This window comes from Podarcis raffonei, chromosome 8 (genome assembly GCF_027172205.1).
Source record: "Podarcis raffonei isolate rPodRaf1 chromosome 8, rPodRaf1.pri, whole genome shotgun sequence".
NCBI lineage: Eukaryota > Metazoa > Chordata > Lepidosauria > Squamata > Lacertidae > Podarcis > Podarcis raffonei.
This window is the reverse complement of record NC_070609.1, coordinates 9,400,984-9,416,494: the sequence shown is the minus strand read 5'-3', so window position 1 is coordinate 9,416,494 and position 15,511 is coordinate 9,400,984. Positions and strand designations below refer to the sequence as shown.

Here is a 15,511-nt window from a genome sequence, read left to right as displayed (position 1 = left end):
ATTTGGGAGGGACAAAATGGTTTTAGGACTTTTTCTGTGGGGTTTCAAACATGTGGTTTACATATGCAGTTATGAACATTTATCTTATATATATATATGACCTTAAAATTCTTATAACACCCGCATGCAAGAGGAGGGCAGGCCCAGAGGCAACTGAGCCATTGCCAGGTGTGTGTGTGGGGGGGTTTTGAACCCTGGTCTCCCAATTTCAAGTCCAGCCCTCTAACCACTGCACCATATTGAGGTTGTGTGTGTGTGCTTGTGTGTGTGTTCTGATCTGGTTTTTCACCTCAGCCATCGAAATGTCTTAGGGCTGGCATTGTTTTAGGGGGACGGCTGGAAAAGTCTAATAACTTTTGTGGAATTCTTACTTGCGAGGCTACGTGAAGGACTCAACCTTCGCACAGAAATTAAACAATCGGGCGCATGACGTCTTTGGAAACAGCTTGAGAAGACACAGCAGTCAGCCTGACATGCACAGAGCAAGTAAAAATTAACTAGCTACATCTTTCTGCAGATTGTGGGGCCTTTCCCTGGGAATGTGGATAAGGTTGCCGCTTTCCCCGAAACCCAGGCCAACAGCAGAAATTCATCTGGCGATGCTTCTCCTTGCATGGAAATAGTGACTGCACTTCTAGGTGTGTCGGTTTCTCTGAAAAACCTGAGAGTATTTTACTAGCCTTGCATCTGTGCCTTTAAGAACAGCCTGTCAGGCAGCTATGAGGCAGGTGAAGTTTCTCCAGTTTCATCACCGCCCCAGGGAAAATATTGACCTGTTTGATTTCTGCCCATCAGACTGCAGGTCAAAGGCACCACTCTCTTTGCTAGGGAGAGTGTATAAATTTTGCAAGGGGACGTGGGGATTTGGCCAGAGAATTCCTCCCCACCCCCCTTTCCCCAATTCAAGCCTGACAGAGAGTTTGGGAGAGCTGCAGAAATATTGCCCTAATATGGCTTTTGGAACGGGCAATCTTTACATTTTGCATAATAGTCGTGACTCTTTTTCCTTACCCTGGAGGTCTGAACACAGAGCCGCTTATCAGATCTCCCACCAGCCCAGCTCCCCAGAGTTGTGGGTAATGGTTAACTCTGCAATCTCGCACTGGGACCGCCCCCCACATCCCCAAAAGAAACAAACAATGGGGCTGAAATATACTCAGAGTCCTAACAGAGGCGTTTTAAAGTGGCTTATTGCGGCATCTTTAGTTTATTAGCCAAACACACCTGGGGGGTGTTGCTTGCACAGCAGCTAGAGAAAGTTTGGGGGGGGACCTGCAGGGCTGACCTGAAGTCTCCAGGTTTTCCTGGCCCCTTCCAGGTGACTTATTGGGGGGGGTTGAATCTCCAGGAAGGCGAGAGTGACTAAAAAAAATAATTGTTTCACACCACCCCAAGCTCAGAGGGGTGAGAGAATCCAGGGATTCGAGGCATTTACACGGGTTCAGTCGCCTTGGAAAGGTCAATGGAGACTGTGGTGTTTTGGGGTGTTTTTTTTAACATACACAACTTGATGCCACCAAGTATCTATGGTACTACAAAATTATTGCAAGTCACTAATATGGCTGCTACTCTGGAAATTAATATTGATATTAACTGCTGCATCAGACCCTCGCCTCAGACGAGTGGATGGCACAGTACAAGGCCGGATTTAGATTTGATGAGGCCCTCAGCTACTGAAGGCAATGGGGCCCTTTATATGTCCGGCTGTCCTTTGTCAACAACAAATTGTCACTGTTTTTGGTGTTGAATATATGCTATATGGTAATTTACGGACCTAATAGGTATCTAACCAATGATATTTTAGGGAGCAGGCTAGCAAGCAGGGCCCATGACTTACATCCTAGGAGCCTACACAACACAAAACAAAACACTGTTGCTGTATGTAGGTTTAATTTTATTTGTTTTTTATCTTATATTTTGGAAATGTACATCCAGTTTTTTTCCCCTTTAATATTTTGGGGGGCCCCCAAGAGAGCGGGGCCCTAAGCTATAGCTTGTTTAGCTTATACTGTACATAAATCTGGCACTGGGCTCATGGCATTAACACCCCCAGCAGATCTCGCTTCTCCATTGGTCGCCTCATGGAATCCAGCACAGAGCACGCAGCTCTCTGTGTCACCAGCTTCCAGGACCCACCCGGTTGAAAACTGACAACCTGGTTACAGGAATTTGCAATCTGTGTGACACATGTGAACGGTGAGTGTGGCATGAGGCAGCTGTGAAGGTTCCCTGAGAAATCAGTCTCCTGCGAGCCTCATGTGCCCACCCGCAGGGGAGGCTGCCGGCTGCTTCTCTTTCATGACTGTTATGTACTGAGTTGAATAGGATCCAAAAAGCAGCAGTCTGATTGGTCCTAGAACAATAGGATCCAAAAGGCAGCAGTCTGATTGGTCCTAGAACAATAGGATTCAGAATGCAGCAGTCTGATTGGTCCTAGAACAATGCAGCAGTATGATTGGTTGGCAGGAACTACCCAATCATGCTCCAGATAGAAGTGAATCCGCAACCTGATTGGCTTACAGTAGAATTCCGGAATTAGCCAATCATGTGCAGCCCATTGTGTAAATAATGTATATAAAGCAGATACTTTGAGGGGACATTCATTCATTCCTCCTCACCACTATGAGCTGAATAAAGAGCATGAAATCACTTTGCGACTCTATTTCAATGACCCACATCCAGTTGGCTTGGCCTTCTGCTGGGCAGTGTCCCTCCCCTGGTTGGAGGACGAGCAAGAGGTTTTGAAGCTGTAGAATCACAGCCTGAGATTCAGAGTCCCATGCTCCACTGAGCATGCATAAGGCACAGCAATAAGGTAGGGGCAGTGAACCTCTGGCTCTCCAGATGTGGCTGGACTACAACTCCCACCATCCCCAACTGTTGGTCATATTAGCTGGGGCAATTGGGACTTGGTACCCAACAATGCCTGGGTTCCTCATCTCTGGGATAAAGTGTGCTCAAATCAGGGAAGACGTACTCAGAGCAAGAACTCCTACAGAGACACAGCAAATGCATCCCTCTGAGGGTAGATAGTCTTGGCCAGGACAGTTATGTTGCTTAGGGTGTGGTGCTGATCATGCCAAGGTTGCAGGTTCAATCTCTGTAAGAAGTGTGTCCTAAGACCCTTAATCTCGCTCCTTAAAATACAACCTAGGCTCTGTGGTTTGGACCACAGCATCCTGAAGCACATGGGATGTGGGTGGCACTGTGGGTCAAACCACAGAGCCTAGGACTTGCCGATCAGAAGGTCGGCGGTTCGAATCCCCGCGACGGGGTGAGCTCCCGTTGCTCGGTCCCTGCTCCTGCCAACCTAGCAGTTCCAAAGCACGTCAAAGTGCAAGCAGATAAATAGGTACCGCTCCGGCGGGAAGGTAAACGCCGTTTCCATGCACTGTTCTGGTTCGCCAGGAGCGGCTTAGTCATGCTGGCCACATGACCCGGAAGCTGGACGCCGGCTCCTTCGGCCAATAAAGCGAGATGAGCGCTGCAACCCCAGAGTCGTCCACAACAGGACCTAATGGTCAGGGGTCCCTTTACCTTTTTATCCTGAAGCACAGGTTTCCTCCCTTGCCTCCCCATTGGCTGGGTACTACAAGGTTTACAGCCTAATTACCCTACTAACATTCCCCTTATTTGGTCTACGTTCCTATGCTGTTACTTGCTAAGCCAAGCAAAAATACGACATCTTGACCACACGTTCTAAACACCCCCGGTTATGAGCAGTGGGTCGACCTAGACTGCAAGTGTCTGTCTTGCTGTTATAACCACATCCTATCCACGTGCTCCAGACTTCTCTAGTTATCAGATGTGAATCGATCTGAACTGTAAACATCTGCCTGACTTGTTGCATTTGTGGTTTATGTGAGAAAGCAACATCCTCATTCTTCGCAATCTCCGAATGGGACAGCTGCGTTGCAGGGGGTTGGACTAGATGACCCTCGGGGTCCCCTTCCAATGCCACAATTCTATGATTCTATCCACTCTGTGGAAAGTGCCGCAGGTGTTGGAGTAAGGTCTTTAGTTTTCATTGAGGCCCATGCATAACTTAGCTGTCCAAAAGCACAGCACACCAGCCTTTAAGGTGCCCCAGGAAAAAGGGTAAAAAAATATTGGGAAATGATATTGGGGGGGAAATGTTTTAGAGTACCTTTAAAAAACAAACAAACAACCAGAGTTCTTTTAGTTGGGAATAATTCAGAGGGAAATTCCCAGGTGTCAAAAAAGACTATTTATGTATGCTGTTACTGTGGCCCGCGTTTTGTTAGCCCAAAAATGGAAAACAAGTGAGGTCCCAACCAAAGAAGAATGGCAACTTAAACTGATGGAATACGCACAGCTTGCAGATTTAAGATATAGAATAAGAGAACAAGAAGAATGTATGTTTAAAGAAGACTGGAAAATGTTTACTCAATATATGGGGGGGATTGTGTTTATTTAAAAACGCTGGTAGCATTATGATAAATTCAAAAGTATAAATAAGTTTTGATGGATGTAGCAATGGATTACTGAATGGTTGTAAAATATGCAGGGGTGTACGCGTGTGGCGCTGTGGGTTAAAGCATAAAGCCTAGGACTTGCCGATCAGAAGGTCGGCGGTTTGAATCCCCGTGACAGAGTGAGCTCCCATTGTTCGGTCCCTGCTCCTGCCAACCTAGCAGTTCGAAAGCACATCAAAATGCAAGTAGATAAATAGGTACCGCTCCGACGGGAAGGTAAACGGCATTTCCGTGCGCTGCTCTGGTTTGCCAGAAGCGGCTTAGTCATGCTGGCCACATGACCCAGAAGCTGTACGCCAGCTCCCTCGGCCAGTAAAGCGAGATGAGCGCCGCAACCCCAGAGTCGGCCACGACTGGACCTAATGGTCAGGGGTCCCTTTACCCTTTACCTTACGGTATGTAAAATGAACCACGGAAAGAGGAGAAGGGAAGTCATTGATTTAAGGTTGTTGAAATGAATGTTTAGAAATGTAATTTAGCAAATTTTATAAAAATTATACATATACCATTAGGAACAACAACTATGCTTCTGGGATGAGTTCTCACAAGTTTGGAAAACTTACTCTGCAGTCAAGCCTTGGGATGGCTTTGTCTAGGGTCAGCACTGTCCAGTTCCACCTTGCCAATCTCTGTGCAGAATGCACCCATATTTTCTTGCTTCCTCTTTATTTATTTTTAAATTTTTGGAATGTGGGTGCTTGTAACTTTAAGAAAAGTCTTTTTCTCTCCCTCCCTCCCTCTCTCTCTTTTCTGTTCCTCTCCTCCCATTAACCCTGCTTGGGCTGGAAGGAATGTTCACACACCCTTCCCTATTTCTCTCTTGCCCCCTCCTTCCCTTTCAACTTGCTAATCTCTCAACTTGCCTCTCTTCTTCTCCCAAACAATTTTTCAGCAGTGTGTAGGAGTGGGTGAGTCAGGAACAGAGAAAAAGAGAGAAAAAAAGGGGAAGGGACTTTCCCCCCCTCTTCCACTGCCTTAGCTTTTCTCTGTTATATATTTTTTTTGGAGAAGTCAGCTTTTTTGGAAAGCGGGAAGCACTTTGGAGAAGTTAACCGGGCAAGTTTTGTTATGATAGCCTTTGCTATCATCACTTTTGCTTAGAAGCTAGGCATCATCACTTTTGCTTAGAAGCCAGGGCAGAAAGAGCTTGGCAAAGCATGGAAAGCGGGGGAAATCAGGTGCAAGTTTTGAAAAGCTGCTGAGACGCAAGAGAGTAGGAAATCAGCGCTCGGAGTGGCAAGTGAAGCCAAACTTAAGCTGGAAATTCGAAGGAAAGAACATTTTGTTGGCACTCTCTTATTTTTGTGATACGGACAAATGTTTCGAGCTGGGAAATTATTCTGAATTTCCACAAGGAGTTTTTTTTTTTTTAATTGAAAAGTTTGGATCCAGTCGTTCTCCTGGGTACTGACTTCACCGAAGATTTCGTCACTTGTTTTTGGGATTCAGCTCCAGCGACAACCTTCTCCTTCGTCTCTTTTTAAAACTCACAGTGAACTTGGGAGATATTTGAGAGAGAAACGGCCCCTGCCTCTTCCTGGGCTCCTCTGCCTCTGCCAATGAGCCCCTAGAGTGTTTTGGGGAGCTGGGATTTGTTGGGGGACTTCAGTTTTGGAAAATGGGTCAACTTGGCCGATCTTTCTTCTCCTGCGTTCTGGCTTTGTGGATGAGTATCGGCAACGCGCAGGAAGGTAAGTGAATGTTTGTGTGTTTCAGGGTGAAACTAGCTACACAACCTGGGCATCTGGTCAGGGGCGAGCTAGAGATCTAGGGTACCAAGAGTGATGTGATGGGTAAATTGTTGGGTGTGGACTGGTCCGATTGCCCACTGGGCAGCGATGCTGACTAAGAGCCAAGTGGCCATAACTCAGCTTCGACTTACACCGCAGGGTTGTTGTCAGGGTGAAATAAGGCTGGATCCCTCTATAGCAGCAGTTCTCAACTTGTGGGTCCTAAGATGTTGTTGGACTACAACTCCCATCATCCCTGAGCTCTGGCCTTGCTAGCTAGGGGTGATGGGAGTTGTAGTTCAACAACATCTGGGGACCCACAAGTTGACAAAGGCTGCTCTATAGACACAATGCTCACGAAATGTTTCTTGGGCCAAGTGGCTACCTCTCAACTTGACCTGGACTCTCCTTCCTCGGAGGTCCTTAAACAGAGGTTGGATGGCCATCTGTCATGGATGCTTCAATTGAGATTCTTGCATTGCAGGGGGTTGGACTAGATGAACCACGGGGTCCCTTCCAACGCTACGATTTTACGATTCCTAGGGTGGCATCAAACGCTATATCCGCGCGGTGCGACCACCTGAAATCATGGGAGGAAAGACGAGACGATAAATATTTACTATTAAGCCGGTTTGTGTAAATGAGAAGCCGCCCCCCCCCCCAATTTTCCTCACAACAGCCCTGTGAGGTAAATTGGGCCCAGGGCGTTTGTGGCCAACTGAGAACAGGATTTGAGCCTGCTGTCTCCGCAATACCCGGCTGCCCCTCAAAACAGAGAGAGACAGAGGCACAATGGGATTTCTTCAAAACAGGCGGTCTCCCTTTCATCCCCGAGTCTGGTGACTGTGTGGGCTGGTGATTCAGTCATCCATCCTGCGCCAGCTTTCTGAAGGGCCTCAGCCTCCAGGAATGTCTCCCTTCTCCAGGTGTCCCCAGCTGGGCCACATCAGTCACCGATCTTCTCCATCTTGGCCTCCCTGGAGTCGCCTCTTGAGTTTAGAGAGGAAACCTGATTCTTTTTGGGCTCTGGAAAGAGTAACGCAAGCAAAAACAGCTATTGTAACTAGAGCTGGGGTAGAACTTTGATGCTGTCAGGTGGGTCCCCCGAGAAGGCCTCTCTGACTGTGTGGATAGATCCGTGGTATAAGGGTCAGCACTAAGCTCCAGCCCTGACCCCACAAATCGCTTGCTGTTATTCCACTGATTTTCATCTTCCAGAGCGGTAGTTGTCTTTCTCTCTCTTGCGGCAAAAGCAACAGAGAGCCCCGTGGCACCCACAAGTTCATGATGGCATAAGCTTTCGCGGACTATGGTCTGCTTCATCGGTTGCAACTCAGAATAACGCTCCGTGCGTCTCGTGAAGTGGACTGTGGTTTATCGGAACTTGTGCCACCCTAAATTTGTCAGGCTTTAAGGTGCTTCAAAGACTTCTTGTTATATTGATGGTGGTAGCACTTGCAGAGTCCGTAAGCAAAATTAATAGGTCTCTGCCCCAAGGGGTCTTCAAGTTACATTTTGACCAGGTTTGGGGGGGGGGAGGAATGGGCAATAAGAAATGAAATGAGCAAACGCAGGTCGCTATGCCTAGAATGAATTTCCATTGGGAATGGGAATAGAATGCTTAATCTAAAAACTTCATGGGAAAAGGTAACATTCTGATGAAGGATTTGAAGGGAAATCATGAGTAGTGAAACTGCTTAGGTATTCAGAGAGGCTGTATTGAAAGTGGCTCGGAAACTACAGCTAATCCAGAATGTGGCAACTAGACTGGTGACTGGGAACGGCAGCCGGGACCATATTATATCGGTCCTAAAAGAGCTACATTGGCTCCCAGTACATTTCTGAGCACATTTCAAAGTATTGGAGCTGACTTTTGAAGCCCTAAACTGCCTCAAAGGCCCAGTATACCTGAAGGAGCGTCTCCACCCCCATCATCCAGCCCGGACACTGAGGTCCAGCACTGAGGACCTTCTGGTGGTTCCCTCACTGTGAGAAATTAAATTACAGGGAACCAAACAGAGGGCCTTATTGGCAGTGGCACCCACTCTTCCATCATATGTCAAGGAGATAAATGACTTTATGGCTTTTAGAAGACATATGAAGGCAGCCCTGTATAGGGAGGTTTTTTAATGCCTGAGGGGTTTTTTAATGTTAGTACAGTGGTACCTCAGGTTAAGTATTTAATTCGTTCCGGAGGTCCGTTCTTAACCTGAAACTGTTCTTAACCTGAAGCACTACTTTAGCTAATGGGGCCTCCTGCTGCTGCCGTGCCGCCGGAGCACGATTTCTGTTCCCATCCTGAAGCAAAGTTCTTAACCCGAGGTACTATTTCTGGGTTAGAGGAGTCTGTAACCTGAAGCGTATGTAAGCCGAGGTACCACAGTATTTTGATGGAAATTGCCCAAAGTGGCTGGGGCAATCTAGTCAGATGTGCGGCATGTAAATAATCAGTGGTGATATATAAATATCCATGATAATATATTGAGAGAATATGCTCAAGATCTCTTAACGCAGACAGACAGTTGGATCAGCCCAAGGGGGCCCAATCTAGTCCAGCATCCTGTTCTCGCAGTGGCCAATGAGAACCCCAAAAAGCAGGGCCTGAACACAACATCACTCTCCCAATTTGTGATTCCCTGCATTCTGCCTCTGACATAGCCTTTGTGGTTTCTATCAATTGGTTGCACCTGTAACCCACGTTCCTTTTTAAGAGAGGGTTGTCAACGTGCTTAAAGGGGATTTCCTTCCCCTCACTGGATGATGCATATTTTCCAATTTATGTCTGAGATTGGGATTCGTACCAGAAAGAATGCTTATGACTCGCCTTATTACTCAGAACCAAATGGGCGTGGTCTTGTTTTCTCCGTTAAAGGAGCATTAGATTCTGAATGGTGAAATGGAAGTGTGGGACTGGAGGGGTCAAGACTGCTGTCGTTGCACCCCACTTCTCTGCAAAACAGCTGTATAAAACAAACCACCTAGAATCTTTTGTCAGGCAAAACAACACAACGATTTGCTACACAGGGTGGGCTGCCTGCAGCCTTTCTCTGCCGCCACCCATGTCTTTGTACTCCCTGCTGAATAAAATCTGGGGGAACTACACCTTCTTGGGCTATATAAATAATTGCTAGCGTAGTTTATGTTCTTCACTCCACCCATGAGACTTCACTGAAAGAGCGGGAGGAATTTCACTGTTCTTTTGCAACCCTAGTTTTGTACCTTAGGTTGGTCAAAGCGGAACGAATTGGTGCCTTTGAGTTCATGCCTCTGTGAGGAGGGTGCAAAACTGGATCACCTGAAATATTTGCTGGGAAATGGGTGCGTTTGGCAGAACATATCAGGTTCCAGGAGAATGAGGAGCGAAGTCACTTTCATTGTGTTTAGCCACAGGGTATAGCGAGATGAAACTGTTGGCCGGCCTCACCTAGAAGTGACAGGGGTTGTGATTAACTGAAACGTACCCTGCCCAGCTTTGGACCAAGGAGCCACCTGTACAATTATCGGCCAACATTTCGGCTGTTTTCCTCTACCGCTGTCTCAGAAAGCACCACTCTGTGGGTGGTATATTAATCTCAGCAAGTTAATCTCCCATCATATATAAGTTATTTCAAACAATATAGCAGGCAGCACTATTGTTCTAGAAAAAGAGTTTGCTGGAACTCACAATGAACACACCTCCCTTGTTCTTTTATAAGGCAGGAACTGAGTTCTTGTGAGCTCTGGCTGAAAAAAAGCCCTCAGGTCACCCTGTGTGTTGCTGTTATTTCTTACTTATGTCATTTTAAACTGTGGTATTAATGCTGTATTCTTAGTTTTAGATTTTGATTAATGTGGAAATTGTTTCCCATTTGGTTGTGAATTTTTTTGATGTGGTTTATTTATTGTTTATGACTTTTGTAATTTTGTAAATCTTGATGTGCTGTAAGCCGCCTTGAGCATTGTTTTTTTAACTGTGGAAAGGAGGCATACAAATAAAAAATGATGATGGTGGTGGTGGTGATGTAAGCAGAAAGGGTAGGGTGAAAATGTCCCTGTGTCATAGCTCTGTACACTACGGCTCACCACAGTACTTCAGCAGCTTGGCTGATGCCACAGATTCTGAATCATTTGATGATAGTCTTGGTTTCCCCCAAAGAATTCTGGGAGCTGTAGCTTGCGAAGGGTGCTGAGAGTTGTTTGGGAAACCGCTATTCCCCTCCCAGAGCTACAAGTTGTCTGGGATGAATATGTATGGGGTGAATATGGCCCCAGCCTTCCTTACCCAGGTTTGTGGAAGGGACGGATTTGAAACTTTAAAACTTCCCGGAAATACTGGGGGCAAGCCTTCCTGAACTTCTTGCCCTCTCGGTGTTCTGGATTACAAACCCCTGACCATTGGCCGCAGGAGTAGCAGTCTACCAAATTCAAAGTGTTGGTGCTGACCTTTAAAGCCCTAAACGGCCTCGGTCCAGTATACCCGAAGGAGCGGCTCCACTTCCATTGTTCTGCCCAGACACTGAGGTCCAGCACCGAGGGCCTTCTGGCAGTTCCCTCGCTGCGAGAAGCAAAGCTACAGGGAACCAGGCAGAGGGCCTTCTCGGTAGCGGCGCCCGCCCTGTGGAACGCCCTACCACCAGATGTCAAAGAGAACAACAACTACCAGACTTTTAGAAGACATCTGAAGGCAGCCCTGTTTAGGGAAGCTTTTAATGTTTAATAGGTTATAGTATTTTAACGTTTTGTTGGAAGCCGCCCAGAGTGGCTGGGGAAACCCAGCCAGATGGGCGGGGTATAAATAATAAATTATTATTATTATTATACCAGCGATTGAAGGGGGGCAACCAGGTTGGGTAAGGCTGATCATGACAAGCGTGCGGCTGCAATCGAATCTGGATCCGTGTGCACATCTGTCAGCCAGCTTTCGAACGTTAAGCTTAAAAACTAGTTCCTTTGGGGACGAGGAATGTGTCGGCATCACAGAGGAGCGCCAGGCTCTCCGTAAGCCATAGCGTTTCAGAAATAGATTTTGAGGAGGCGCCAAAATGCTCTGGAAATCGGAAACAATTGTGTGTCGGATTTGCATTCCCTGACTTAAACAAGTGGGGCAGTGATTGCGAAGGCCTGCCTGTTTCCTCCAACATGGGGAGGACACCTGAGTTTACCCCAGCCACTCCCCTTATGCACATTCCTTTGGTGGAATGAAAGACTGGAAGTTTAATGTGCAGGGCAAGGGAAGGGAAGACAACTGGCTGTATCATACGTAGCCTGCAATAGCTGCATTTGTACTAGCTTAAATGTAAAGGGATCCCTGATCATTAGGTCCAGTCGTGGCCGACTCTGGGGTTGTGGCGCTCATCCCGCTTTATTGGCCGAGGGAGCCGGCGTACAGGTTCTGGGTCATGTGGCCAGCATGACTAAGCCGCTTCTGGCAAACCAGAGCAGCGCATGGAAATGCCGTTTACCTTCCCGCCAGAGCGGTACCTATTTATCTACTTGCACTTTGACGTGCTTTTGAACTGCTAGGTTGGCAGGAGCAGGGACCGAGCAACGGGAGCTCACCCTGTCGCGGGGATTCGAACCGCTGACCCTCTGATCGGCAAGCCCTAGGCTCTGTGGCTTAGACCACAGCGCCACCCGTGTTCCATCTAGCTTAGATGGCTTAAAAAAAAACCCCCACCCCAATTAGATGTTCAAGGAGGTATACCAGCAGCAATTAGCCGTGAGATCTCAGTGGAACCTCCATGAACGCAAGCAGGCTATCTCTGAACAGCAGGAGCTGGGAGCCGGCAGCAAAGGGAGGCTGAGACTTTCATGTTCTGCCTACCAAGTTGCCAGGAGCAACATTCTGGCAGAAATGCAGGGCTAGGTGGCCTTTTGGAGTGATGTGGCAGGGCCAGTTGCATGCCTGCAATATAACAGGCCCAACCTGTGGCCTGGTTTGGGAGGAGTTACACGGTGCTGCCCTCATACAAGAGGGAAAGAAAGCCACATATCTGAGCCTACTAATCTCAGATGCATCCATGGAGGCTAATACAGGCTGCTGAGAACAAAGCAGTGGTTCCTTTGCACATGCCCAGAGACACTCTGCTGTTCACTTGTGCCTTATATGTTCAAGGACTGAGAAGGATTAGGCCCTGGGAAAGAGGTTTTATCTCTCTCCTTAGGCTGCCACCTTTTTCTGGATAAAGCCGCTGTCCTTTAACTATTTGGCTGCCTGTTCATTGAAATATATGTGAGCCTCATTTGCTCTGTTGCCTCACTGAGGCTGGGTTTAGGGTTGCCAACTAACCTGGACAAAACTAGCAGCCTGTAGACCGAGCTGTTGTTGAAGGCGCAGGAGCCAGGCCTGCAAAGGGACTTTGGCAACCCTATCCATGTTAGAGGCCAGTGGGGTTGGGGAAGATTTGAGCCAACTGGGAGGATCTGCCTTCCTCTGCTCCATTCTCCCAATTAACTTCCATCTCCAGGGACTGCCCTGTGACACCACGAGGGCCCCACTCCTAGGTCTGGGGCTTGAAATCTCAAGATCTGGGCCGCTCTTGACCTGGCAAGCCTAGCTACGACTGTTAGAACTGCCTGATGGGAGTTGTAGTCCAAAACCTCCAGTGGGTACCGCTGGGGCAATCTTTGGGGCTTGGAACCGGATTTTTTGGGGGGGCGGGACAGGGGCTGCCGCTGGTGCCGGAGGGAGCAGTGATAGAGCAAGCCCGCCTCTCCACAACAGAGGTTTCAGTTCTCGCTGCCGTACTTGGCTCAAAAGGGAGGCGAATGGTCTCCAGCCCAGGCGTCGTGTGCCAACTTTTTCTCCCTGGGGCTGGGAGAGGCGGGCTTGTTTACATCATTCGCTCAGTGAGGTCATAGAGTTGAAAGGGCCATGCAGTCCACCCTTGTGTGGCTCCACTAGGGCTTTCTTCCCTGTTCCGACAAGTCGGAGCAGGGCTTTTTAGTGTGAACACCCCTGTTCTGTGGAACAGCTTCCCTGTTGAAATGCAGCAGGCGCCCACAATTTCCACTTTCCGGAAACAATTGCAGCCATTCTTGTTTGGACAAGCTTTTCCAGCTAAACGAAAAGGTCTCTGTCTCTGCCTAAGTTGTTTATTTTGTATTATTAAAAAACCTATACTGTACAGTGGTACCTCAGGTTACAGACGCTTCAGGTTACATGCTCCGCTAACCCAGAAATAGTACCTCGGGTTAAGAACTTTGCTTCAGGATGAGAACAGAAATCAAGGCGTGGCGGCAACGGGAGGCCCCATTAGCTAAAGTGATGCTTCAGGTTAAGAACAGTTTCAGGTTAAGAACGGACCTCTGGAACGAATTAAGTCCTTAACCCAAGGTACCACTGTATTTACTTTATCGTACACTTTTGAAACTGTTTTCAGTCGCTCCTTTTGTATGCGCATGAGACTCATCAGAAAGACAATTCAGGAATTAAAGTACAGTGGTACCTCGGGTTAAGTACTTAATTCGTTCTGGAGGTCCGTTCTTAACCTGAAACTGTTCTTAACCTGAAGCACCACTTTAGCTAATGGGGCCTTCTGCTGCTGTGCCGCCGGAGCACGATTTCTGTTCTCATCCTGAAGCAAAGTTCTTAACCCGAGGTACTATTTCTGGGTTAGCGGAGTCTGTAACCTGAAGCGTATGTAACCTGAAGCATATGTAACCCGAGGTACCACAATAATCATCATCATCATCATCATCATCAGTGCTTTTTTCTCAGGGGATGCATTCCCTGACTTAAACAATTTGTGAATCTAATTAGGCCTCATTGAGGGGCAGTATTTCAATAAGAGTAGGAAAATGAGAGAACCTCTAAACATTTTTTTAGAAAAAAGCACTGATGATGATGATGATGATGATGATGATATGCTTCATCCAAATGCCTCCAGTAAGGGCTGTCAGATGCCAGCCCCAGTATAGTGCCATTGACACAGTTGGCGCTTTTGAGAATAATCTGAAAAGACAGGTCCCTGCCCCAACATGCTTACAATCAATCTTGGAAAAAAGAAAGAAAACACGACCAGGATGAGGGACATGGGCGTAGCCAGAATTTCACTGCATGCTTCTCTGTTGGACCAGGAGCCAATTTGGGTCTCTTGGCATAGAAGAAGATTCCCCCCCTCCCTTCCCTCCCCATCCTTCCTAGAGAAAGCAGCGTGAGGCTCAAGAGTGAGGCCTGGATTTCTTCCAAGTACACAACTTTTGTTTCTCAGGCCCTGGAATGTGTCCCTCATTCCTCAAGGGTTAACGGCGGCTGCAGGGCAGGATATTCTCAGACTGGATTTATGCGCCGGCCGCTCCACCTCCTCTGTTCCACACACATTATGCATCATCTAGTGGCGTATATTTTATGTCCCATGTGCCGCTCTCGCTCTTTGCCCTCGAAGCGCCACAGAGATTCTACACCCTTGCTTTGCAGTTGAGGGAGATCGGCCCTTCTGAAATTAGAATATGTTCTCACTTGGTTAGTGTGGAAGATTGACCAAACCGGTTTATAGAGGAACATTTTATCCATTGCTTTTTTTCTGGGGGGGATGCAGGGGTACGCATACCCCTAAACATTTTGTGAATCTAAGTTCGGCATCACTGAGGGGGCAGTATTTCAATATGAGTAGGAAAACGAGAGTACCCCTAAACATTTTTTTCAGGGGAAAAAGCACTGGTTTTATCTATGAAGCTTATGGTGGCCCATGGACGTCATTTGGGGATCCCTGCTCTATTGTGCTGTCTCACATTTACCAGAGTTTACGTCTGATACTCTTGTCTTCATCCCTGGAATTGGGGTGTGTGATGCTGCTTTTTGGGGGGTTGTTTACATGGCTGGAGGAAGGGTGAAGCAGACCCCCCTCCCCTCTTCTCCACTGACCATTTCCTCATCCCAGTTTGGCATCCACCAGCAAAACAGGCTTGGGGGTGTTGCAGGAATTTATGTATAGGTTTTTTGGGGGGTTGCCCCTCCAGCAGATATCATGCACATGCAGCCCACTACCAAAATCAGCACAATCGCTTTTGTGACTTTTGTGATTTGTCCCCACGAAACACTTCATTACAGTTTCTTCCCATCTATTCAAAGGGCCTCCGTTGCACAATACCAAATGTAACAATTCACTGATAAATGTACTGGCTTACTGGGAAAACTTCAGAAATTCATATAGACATGTGAACTCAGCTGCTCAGCAGCCCCTCTGCCTGAGTGATAATTCCTGGCATCCTGATACCTGAGTGCCAGACAGGTAGCCATTCCAGAAATAACAAAACCAGTTGAAGACAAAAGGGTATGATTAACTTGGATGAGAAACAGGGAAA

General features: G+C 47.5%; 1 protein-coding gene across 3 annotated transcripts in view; it reads left to right on the top strand.

The window, feature by feature from the left end:
* The first annotated feature begins 5,607 nt into the window (after positions 1–5,607).
* Positions 5,608–15,511, top strand: part of AXL (AXL receptor tyrosine kinase) — a 70,051-nt gene continuing 60,147 nt past the window's right edge. For all 3 annotated transcript variants that reach the window (XM_053397802.1, XM_053397803.1, XM_053397801.1), the window contains exon 1: positions 5,608–6,187. In XM_053397802.1, coding sequence (XP_053253777.1) covers positions 6,115–6,187 — 73 coding nt within the window. In that variant the 5' untranslated portion in view covers positions 5,608–6,114. The remainder of the gene's footprint in view (positions 6,188–15,511) is intronic.